This window comes from Ascaphus truei, unplaced genomic scaffold, assembly GCF_040206685.1.
Source record: "Ascaphus truei isolate aAscTru1 unplaced genomic scaffold, aAscTru1.hap1 HAP1_SCAFFOLD_794, whole genome shotgun sequence".
NCBI lineage: Eukaryota > Metazoa > Chordata > Amphibia > Anura > Ascaphidae > Ascaphus > Ascaphus truei.
This window is the reverse complement of record NW_027457129.1, coordinates 71,961-82,693: the sequence shown is the minus strand read 5'-3', so window position 1 is coordinate 82,693 and position 10,733 is coordinate 71,961. Positions and strand designations below refer to the sequence as shown.

At 53.3% G+C, this 10,733-nt stretch overlaps 1 protein-coding gene across 1 annotated transcript in view; it reads right to left on the bottom strand.

The window, feature by feature from the left end:
• Window positions 1-3,617: 3,617 nt before the first annotated feature.
• Window positions 3,618-10,733, bottom strand: part of LOC142486231 (uncharacterized) — a 75,758-nt gene continuing 68,642 nt past the window's right edge. Inside the window, exon 4 of the mRNA XM_075584869.1 lies at window positions 3,618-5,194. Coding sequence (XP_075440984.1) covers window positions 4,040-5,194 — 1,155 coding nt within the window. The 3' untranslated portion in view covers window positions 3,618-4,039. The remainder of the gene's footprint in view (window positions 5,195-10,733) is intronic.

Here is a 10,733-nt window from a genome sequence, read left to right as displayed (position 1 = left end):
AGTCAGCCCTAGCAGCGGTGCTGCCTCCCCCCTCTGCATGTTGGTTAGTGAGATATCTGACCTGTAAGTCAGCCCTAGCAGCGGTGCTGCCTCCCCCCTGTGCATGTTGGATAGTGGGATATATGACCTGTAAGTCAGCCCTAGCAGCGGTGCTGCCTCCCCCCTGTGCATGTTGGATAGTGGGATATCTGACCTGTAAGTCAGCCCTAGCAGCGGTGCTGCCTCCCCCCTGTGCATGTTGGATAGTGAGATATCTGACCTGTAAGTCAGCCCTAGCAGTGGTGCTACCTCCCTCCTGTGCATGTTGGATAGTGAGATATCTGACCTGTAAGTCAGCCCTAGCAGCGGTGCTGCCTCCGCCCTGTGCATGTTGGATAGTGGTATATGTGACCTGTAAGTCAGCCCTAGCAGCGGTGCTTCCTCCCCCCTGTGCATGTTGGATAGTGAGATATCTGACCTGTAAGTCAGCCCTAGCAGCGGTGCTACCTCCCTCCTGTGCATGTTGGATAGTGAGATATCTGACCTGTAAGTCAGCCCTAGCAGCGGTGCTGTCTCCCTCCTGTGCATGTTGGATAGTGAGATATCTGACCTGTAAGTCAGCCCTAGCAGCGGTGCTGCCTCCCCCCTGTGCATGTTGGATAGTGGGATATGTGACCTGTAAGTCAGCCCTAGCAGCGGTGCTGCCTCCCCCCTGTGCATGTTGGATAGTGGGATATCTGACCTGTAAGTCAGCCCTAGCAGCGGTGCTGCCTCCCCCCTGTGCATGTTGGATAGTGAGATATCTGACCTGTAAGTCAGCCCTAGCAGCGGTGCTGCCTCCCCCCTCTGCATGTTGGATAGTGAGATATCTGACCTGTAAGTCAGCCCTAGCAGCGGTGCTGCCTCCCCCCTGTGCATGTTGGATAGTGAGATATCTGAGCTGTAAGTCAGCCCTAGCAGCGGTGCTGCCTCCCCCCTGTGCATGTTGGATAGTGGGATATGTGACCTGTAAGTCAGCCCTAGCAGCGGTGCTGCCTCCCCCCTGTGCATGTTGGATAGTGGGATATCTGACCTGTAAGTCAGCCCTAGCAGCGGTGCTGCCTCCCCCCTGTGCATGTTGGATAGTGAGATATCTGACCTGTAAGTCAGCCCTAGCAGCGGTGCTGTCTCCCTCCTGTGCATGTTGGATAGTGAGATATCTGACCTGTAAGTCAGCCCTAGCAGCGGTGCTGCCTCCCCCCTGTGCATGTTGGATAGTGGGATATGTGACCTGTAAGTCAGCCCTAGCAGCGGTGCTGCCTCCCCCCTGTGCATGTTGGATAGTGGGATATCTGACCTGTAAGTCAGCCCTAGCAGCGGTGCTGCCTCCCCCCTGTGCATGTTGGATAGTGAGATATATGACCTGTAAGTCAGCCCTAGCAGCGGTGCTGCCTCCCCCCTGTGCATGTTGGATAGTGGGATATCTGACCTGTAAGTCAGCCCTAGCAGCGGTGCTGCCTCCCCCCTGTGCATGTTGGATAGTGAGATATCTGAGCTGTAAGTCAGCCCTAGCAGCGGTGCTGCCTCCCCCCTGTGCATGTTGGATAGTGGGATATATGACCTGTAAGTCAGCCCTAGCAGCGGTGCTGCCTCCCTCCTGTGCATGTTGGATAGTGAGATATCTGACCTGTAAGTCAGCCCTAGCAGCGGTGCTGCCTCCCCCCTGTGCATGTTGGATAGTGGGATATCTGACCTGTAAGTCAGCCCTAGCAGCGGTGCTGTCTCCCTCCTGTGCATGTTGGATAGTGAGATATCTGACCTGTAAGTCAGCCCTAGCAGCGGTGCTGTCTCCCTCCTGTGCATGTTGGATAGTGAGATATCTGACCTGTAAGTCAGCCCTAGCAGCGGTGCTGCCTCCCCCCTGTGCATGTTGGATAGTGGGATATATGACCTGTAAGTCAGCCCTAGCAGCGGTGCTGCCTCCCTCCTGTGCATGTTGGATAGTGAGATATCTGACCTGTAAGTCAGCCCTAGCAGCGGTGCTGCCTCCCCCCTGTGCATGTTGGATAGTGGGATATCTGACCTGTAAGTCAGCCCTAGCAGCGGTGCTGTCTCCCTCCTGTGCATGTTGGATAGTGAGATATCTGACCTGTAAGTCAGCCCTAGCAGCGGTGCTACCTCCCTCCTGTGCATGTTGGATAGTGAGATATCTGACCTGTAAGTCAGCCCTAGCAGCGGTGCTGTCTCCCTCCTGTGCATGTTGGATAGTGAGATATCTGACCTGTAAGTCAGCCCTAGCAGCGGTGCTGCCTCCCCCCTGTGCATGTTGGATAGTGGGATATGTGACCTGTAAGTCAGCCCTAGCAGCGGTGCTGCCTCCCCCCTGTGCATGTTGGATAGTGGGATATCTGACCTGTAAGTCAGCCCTAGCAGCGGTGCTGCCTCCCCCCTGTGCATGTTGGATAGTGAGATATCTGACCTGTAAGTCAGCCCTAGCAGCGGTGCTGTCTCCCTCCTGTGCATGTTGGATAGTGAGATATCTGACCTGTAAGTCAGCCCTAGCAGCGGTGCTGCCTCCCCCCTGTGCATGTTGGATAGTGAGATATCTGAGCTGTAAGTCAGCCCTAGCAGCGGTGCTGCCTCCTCCTGTGCATGTTGGATAGTGGGATATATGACCTGTAAGTCAGCCCTAGCAGCGGTGCTGCCTCCCCCCTGTGCATGTTGGATAGTGGGATATCTGACCTGTAAGTCAGCCCTAGCAGCGGTGCTGCCTCCCCCCTGTGCATGTTGGATAGTGAGATATCTGACCTGTAAGTCAGCCCTAGCAGCGGTGCTGCCTCCCCCCTGTGCATGTTGGATAGTGAGATATCTGACCTGTAAGTCAGCCCTAGCAGCGGTGCTGCCTCCCCCCTGTGCATGTTGGATAGTGGGATATCTGACCTGTAAGTCAGCCCTAGCAGCGGTGCTGCCTCCCCCCTGTGCATGTTGGATAGTGAGATATCTGACCTGTAAGTCAGCCCTAGCAGCGGTGCTGCCTCCCCCCTGTGCATGTTGGATAGTGGGATATGTGACCTGTAAGTCAGCCCTAGCAGCGGTGCTGCCTCCCCCCTGTGCATGTTGGATAGTGGGATATCTGACCTGTAAGTCAGCCCTAGCAGCGGTGCTGCCTCCCTCCTGTGCATGTTGGATAGTGGGATATCTAACCTGTAAGTCAGCCCTAGCAGCGGTGCTGCCTCCCCCCTGTGCATGTTGGATAGTGGGATATGTGACCTGTAAGTCAGCCCTAGCAGCGGTGCTGCCTCCCCCCTGTGCATGTTGGATAGTGGGATATCTGACCTGTAAGTCAGCCCTAGCAGCGGTGATGCCTCCCCCCTGTGCATGTTGGATAGTGGGATATGTGACCTGTAAGTCAGCCCTAGCAGCGGTGCTGCCTCCCCCCTGTGCATGTTGGATAGTGGGATATGTGACCTGTAAGTCAGCCCTAGCAGCGGTGCTGCCTCCCCCCTGTGCATGTTGGATAGTGGGATATGTGACCTGTAAGTCAGCCCTAGCAGCGGTGCTGCCTCCCCCCTGTGCATGTTGGATAGTGGGATATGTGACCTGTAAGTCAGCCCTAGCAGCGGTGCTGCCTCCCCCCTGTGCATGTTGTCTGCTGTGGAGTGAAACATTGAGGACACAGTTTTGTGGATAGCATTTATAAACAAACAATACAATGTGACACTGACAGAGGAACACAGGCAGGGTGAGGACACGTTGGCATGCACCAAGGGGACAATTGCGTCTTTGTCCTAGTAATAGAAAGGCTTTTCTTGTTATGGGCTTGTCAGGTATAAACACAGCTAGTCCTACATCGTCTCGCGATGTCACCGCTCTTTAATGAGCCGTTATAGTAAGGCTGACCCGGGTAAGAATTGTTACATATCTCAAGAATGGGGAACACTTGTACCTTGGAGTACTGCAGCCCCCAGTCTCTGGGGGTCTCGGGCAGCCGCCAGTCTCTGGGGGTCTCGGGCAGCCCCCAGTCTCTGGGGGTCTCGGGCAGCCCCCAGTCTCTGGGGGTCTCGGAGATTGTGCAATATTGCTAATAAAGTTTCATTCTTGGGAATACCCAGGTGTCGGGGCTCGACCTATTTAACAGTGTTCGCCTGTATGATCCTCCGGAGGGAAGAGTGTGAAATGAGTCTTCCAGGTCCAGGGATTCTGAAGGGGGAAACATCGAGATGGGCAACTGGCCTCGGTGACCGTGCAGGTCCGAGTGTACAGCTACACAAGACCAGTCCTTATTGCTGTGCCATCCTTTGCCCCACAAATTCTCCATGCCGCCCGTGGGCACAGGGTCCCTTGTTAGAGCAGATATTGGGCTCCACAGCGCACCATGGTTGTGCTCATGGACACCCTTCCATCTAGAGGAGGTTGGTGGAAGTACCGCATGATGGAATATGGTCTCTGACCCAAAGCTTTGAGCCCGCTGCCTCTGCACAGTCTTTACATCCCTGAGCTCCAAAGATTCCACGTGTGAGGCATCTGCCACATCCTGAAAGCCCTCCCCAGGTGGGAAGCTGGGGTAATAGCTGGGGTAATTCTGAAGGCTGCCCTTTGAGTGCTCTCTTTGTGCACTTAGCTCCCTGTAACATGGCATAGCCTCCTGAGGGGATACGTTCAAGCAGTGACTTTGGTGAACAGAGATTTTGGAACCAGGTGACTTGTGAGTATTACAGCTCCAGATACTGCTGAGAACATCAAATGAAGTCTGGTTTTCTCCAGCCCTGTGCCTGTGCCCTGCCTGTGTGACCTGCCCTGGGAACATCTCTTGCAAAGGGTAGCTCTGGTAGTTGACGGGAGGCTTTCGCTCACTCAGCACCCACTGCTTTGGGCTGATAGTGTGCCTGGCATTATGCTGGTGACCATAGTGTGTACATGTTTGAGAAGTCTGACACTCATCGTGTGCCCTTTTCCATCCCAACCCAGGGCCACAATCAGCAGCAGAGAGATTGTCGGTTTGGTTTTGTCTCATTGCCTGGCGGAAAGCCTCCGTGGTCCTCTCTAACCTGCTCCTGGGGTCCCACACCAGCTCGGGGTGGTCCCTTAGTGATGAATGGTCCTCCCCTGCTGTAAGCCTCGGCCGGTGCTGATGTGAGCGCTGGTGCCGCTGGGGGCACCTAGCCAAGTTATATTCAGGTCCGCAAAGCTTGTTAAAGGGATCGGTGACCTCCCGCTGACCTTGTGGATTCTTGGCCTGTGTGGGAGACAGATCAGAAGGTGACACATCAGTGTATCCCATAACCAAAGCTGTAATACAGATAGGCCTGAACAGTGACCGTTCCCTACACAGGCATATACTTATAAAGCGCCCTTATCTAGGGGGCTCTACATTAGTCAAACCATGGTGGGGTTACATATGGAATATGTCATGTGATGGGCATACAATAATTGTTAACATGTCTTTGTGGTGGGCACATTATATATCATAGTGAAGCAAGTTTACCATTTAACATGGTTAAAGGTGGGTAGAACAGGAGGGAAAAGTTTGCCCTCGAACAGCCAAGTACAGGTTACAGAAGTATAGAGCCAGCAGACCCATTCAGAAACAGACATGGCTCCCTTTTGGGTTTGATCTCGGTCTGCTACCTACTATTTGGTGACTTGCAGTTTAAAGGTGCAGCTCCCCCCCAAAATTACCTATTGTGAAACGGAGTTCAATGTGATGTCTTATAAAGTAGATTGACAACCGTAATATTTTCTCTGGGTGTTTCCAACTGTAACTTGTATTAAACCTCATAAGAGTGGAATCTGGGATCCCAGCAGTCGGATTTATTTTTACCATATTCACAATGAATTAATTGTGTTTCTTCCCTTCTCTCCAGGTGTCAACGATGGTCACCAACATGTTTACAATATTTATGTCTCTCCCACCACCCCCATAAAGTGTTACTTCCCTGATTATTAGTTATTATCTCTCTCTGATTCACCGTCTAAATTGCTCTATATGAATCATCAGGGATCCCCTTGTTTTCTATCCAATGCGTTTCACAGTGAGTCACTGCTTCATCAGGGATCCCCTTGTTTTCTATCCAATGCGTTTCACAGTGAGTCACTGCTTCATCAGGGATCCCCTTGTTTTCTATCCAATGCGTTTCACAGTGAGTGACTGCTTCATCAGGGATCCCCTTGTTTCCTAACGCATTTCACAGTGAGTCACTGCTTCATCAGGGATCCCCTTGTTTCCTAACGCATTTCACAGTGAGTCACTGCTTCATCAGGGATCCCTTATGAAGCAGCCTAGCACACTATGAAATGCTCCGGATAGGACACAAAGAAGAGGTTTTCCATGAATGAGATGATCCTGGAAGTGAACTGTAAGTCACCGGTATGAGACAGACACTCAAGCCCCTCATCATTTCTCTCATAGCAACACACACACACACACACACCAGTACAAAGGGTACAAATGCAGTGCTGACCTGGGGTAACCTCAGTGTGAGCGCTCAGTACAAGGTGTACAGATGCAGTGCTGACCTGGGGTAACCTCAGTGTGAGCGCTCAGTACAAGGGGTACAGATGCAGTGCTGACCTGGGGTAACCTCAATGTGAGCGCTCAGTACAAGGTGTACTTAGTAGATCAATAGGAAATATAGTGGAAGCCACTGCAGGGGGATTAAAGTTCACACAGTGGCTCCCAAGCCTAAAGTGGTGTGTGTAGGCTCCACATGTATGTGTGTGGCAGAAGCCATAGAGCTGAACTGTGGTCCCTATTCACATTGCTGCAGTGTCACTTGTGTGGCAAACAGAAAAAAGCCCCAACCACAAATTGCATATGAGGCCAAGGTCAGACATGCACTGTCATACAAAAATCAATATTCCAACATGCTAAGTGCAAAAATATAAATATAAATGTTAAAATCACGATGTGGAAGGCTGTTGGTCACTCGTGGACCTAGTATCAAATCAGTGGCTGTTTCCGTGGCCCCGGCACGTGGCCAATATAAACTGCCCTGGCATAAAGCTGTGGCAGAAGCGTCACAAGACCATTGCAATGGATACATAATATGTAGCCTGGGTGTGGCTTCTAATGACATTACTGATAAATGGGGCATTAACCACCTAAAAGGCAAAACATGATAATCTTTAATGCAAAACCTGCTCAATGTCCAAGAGCCTTAGTGTCCAGTCCATAGTCCAATCCTTATCCGAAACGGGTATGTCCTGGTGGTTTGCCCATGGAAAATCCCTATGTGCAGAATAGGCGCCCTGTTGGTGAAAAACCTAGTAAACAGAGTGAAATAATGCTACTATAATAAGCAAAGTTACCCATTGCAGCAGGGAAACCAGCGATGTGCGAGTCCTCAGGCCTCAGGAATCCCGGCACAGGACTCCTCAGTGGGGCACAGGACTCCTCAGTGGGGCACAGGACTCCTCAGTGGGGCACAGGACTCCTCAGTGGGGCACAGGACTCCTCAGTGGGGCACAGGACTCCTCAGTGGGGCACAGGACTCCTCAGGACTCCTCAGGACTCCTCAGGACTCCTCAGGACTCCTCAGGACTGCTCAGGACTGCTCAGGACTGCTCAGGACTGCTCAGGACTGCTCAGGACTCCTCAGTCGGCTCAGGACTCCTCAGTCGGCTCAGGACTCCTCAGTCGGCTCAGGACTCCTCAGTCGGCTCAGGACTCCTCAGTCGGCTCAGGACTCCTCAGTCGGCTCAGGACTCCTCAGTCGGCTCAGGACTCCTCAGGACTCCTCAGGACTCGCACATCGCTGGTTTCCCTGCTGCAATGGGTAACTTTGCTTATTATAGTAGCATTATTTCACTCTGTTTACTAGGTTTTTCACCAACAGGGCGCCTATTCTGCATACCAAGGCAAGAGCGCTAGCTGAATCAATTATCATTATATTAATATATATATATTAATATATAATCAAAAAATAAATAGATGATACCGTTCTGTGGCTAACGAAATGCTTTTATTTGTGCGAGCTTTTGAGATACACTGATCTCTTCTTCCGGCGATGTTACAATGAATGAAGCAAGGAATTATTGAAGCTCGGCTAACACGGTACTGATACCTCTACATTATATATATATATATATATATATAGTTAGAATATCCTCAATATATTAATACTTTATTATATATTTTTTCAATATTGCAATTACTCAGCACCCATTGTATTTTTAATGGGTATAAGGATTTTGCACTCTGTCTCTGATTTGTTTACCTGTTGCTTGGTAACTGCATTCCCAGCATGCATTGCGTCTGCGAGATTGTCACGCATTTTCCCTTAAAATAAAAGTGTTTGCCCTGAGGAAGGTCTTTGGGGTGGAAACGTTGTGCATCTAACTCACTGACTGTGACTAGACCGGTTAAGGCCTTAATAGGAAGCCTGTATATGGCCGAGGAATCCAGCAGGGAGCTGGTTAATTGCAACTAGAGACAATTAACCAGTCTCCACCTGGCTCATCAGACAGGTAGAAAAGCTCCTGCTTAATCTGCAGGGGATCTCTCTAGCACTAAGGAGGTGTGTGCTGCCAGAGAGATCCCAGGGAACCAGCCCCTCTATTCCAGGAGGTGTGTGCTGCCAGAGAGATCCCAGGGAACCAGCCCCTCTATTCCAGGAGGTGTGTGCTGCCAGAGAGATCCCAGGGAACCAGCCCCTCTATTCCAGGAGGTGTGTGCTGCCAGAGAGATCCCAGGGAACCAGCCCCTCTATTCCAGGAGGTGTGTGCTGCCAGAGAGATCCCAGGGAACCAGCCCCTCTACTCCAGGAGGTGTGTGCTGCCAGAGAGATCCCAGGGAACCAGCCCCTCTACTCCAGGAGGTGTGTGCTGCCAGAGAGATCCCAGGGAACCAGCCCCTCTATTCCAGGAGGTGTGTGCTGCCAGAGAGATCCCAGGGAACCAGCCCCTCTATTCCAGGAGGTGTGTGCTGCCAGAGAGATCCCACGGAACCAGCCCCTCTATTCCAGGAGGTGTGTGCTGCCAGAGAGATCCCAGGGAACCAGCCCCTCTATTCCAGGAGGTGTGTGCTGCCAGAGAGATCCCAGGGAACCAGCCCCTCTATTCCAGGAGGTGTGTGCTGCCAGAGAGATCCCAGGGAACCAGCCCCTCTACTCCAGGAGGTGTGTGCTGCCAGAGAGATCCCAGGGAACCAGCCCCTCTACTCCAGGAGGTGTGTGCTGCCAGAGAGATCCCAGGGAACCAGCCCCTCTACTCCAGGAGGTGTGTGCTGCCAGAGAGATCCCAGGGAACCAGCCCCTCTACTCCAGGAGGTGTGTGCTGCCAGAGAGATCCCAGGGAACCAGCCCCTCTATTCCAGGAGGTGTGTGCTGCCAGAGAGATCCCAGGAGGTGTGTGCTGCCAGAGAGATCCCAGGGAACCAGCCCCTCTACTCCAGGAGGTGTGTGCTGCCAGAGAGATCCCAGGGAACCAGCCCCTCTATTCCAGGAGGTGTGTGCTGCCAGAGAGATCCCAGGGAACCAGCCCCTCTACTCCAGGAGGTGTGTGCTGCCAGAGAGATCCCAGGGAACCAGCCCCTCTACTCCAGGAGGTGTGTGCTGCCAGAGAGATCCCAGGGAACCAGCCCCTCTATTCCAGGAGGTGTGTGCTGCCAGAGAGATCCCAGGGAACCAGCCCCTCTATTCCAGGAGGTGTGTGCTGCCAGAGAGATCCCAGGGAACCAGCCCCTCTACTCCAGGAGGTGTGTGCTGCCAGAGAGATCCCAGGGAACCAGCCCCTCTATTCCAGGAGGTGTGTGCTGCCAGAGAGATCCCAGGGAACCAGCCCCTCTACTCCAGGAGGTGTGTGCTGCCAGAGAGATCCCAGGGAACCAGCCCCTCTATTCCAGGAGGTGTGTGCTGCCAGAGAGATCCCAGGGAACCAGCCCCTCTACTCCAGGAGGTGTGTGCTGCCAGAGAGATCCCAGGGAACCAGCCCCTCTATTCCAGGAGGTGTGTGCTGCCAGAGAGATCCCAGGGAACCAGCCCCTCTACTCCAGGAGGTGTGTGCTGCCAGAGAGATCCCAGGGAACCAGCCCCTCTATTCCAGGAGGTGTGTGCTGCCAGAGAGATCCCAGGGAACCAGCCCCTCTACTCCAGGAGGTGTGTGCTGCCAGAGAGATCCCAGGGAACCAGCCCCTCTACTCCAGGAGGTGTGTGCTGCCAGAGAGATCCCAGGGAACCAGCCCCTCTATTCCAGGAGGTGTGTGCTGCCAGAGAGATCCCAGGGAAGCAGCCCCTCTACTCCAGGAGGTGTGTGCTGCCAGAGAGATCCCAGGGAACCAGCCCCTCTACTCCAGGAGGTGTGTGCTGCCAGAGAGATCCCAGGGAACCAGCCCCTCTATTCCAGGAGGTGTGTGCTGCCAGAGAGATCCCAGGAGGTGTGTGCTGCCAGAGAGATCCCAGGGAACCAGCCCCTCTACTCCAGGAGGTGTGTGCTGCCAGAGAGATCCCAGGGAACCAGCCCCTCTATTCCAGGAGGTGTGTGCTGCCAGAGAGATCCCAGGGAACCAGCCCCTCTACTCCAGGAGGTGTGTGCTGCCAGAGAGATCCCAGGGAACCAGCCCCTCTACTCCAGGAGGTGTGTGCTGCCAGAGAGATCCCAGGGAACCAGCCCCTCTATTCCAGGAGGTGTGTGCTGCCAGAGAGATCCCAGGGAACCAGCCCCTCTATTCCAGGAGGTGTGTGCTGCCAGAGAGATCCCAGGGAACCAGCCCCTCTACTCCAGGAGGTGTGTGCTGCCAGAGAGATCCCAGGGAACCAGCCCCTCTATTCCAGGAGGTG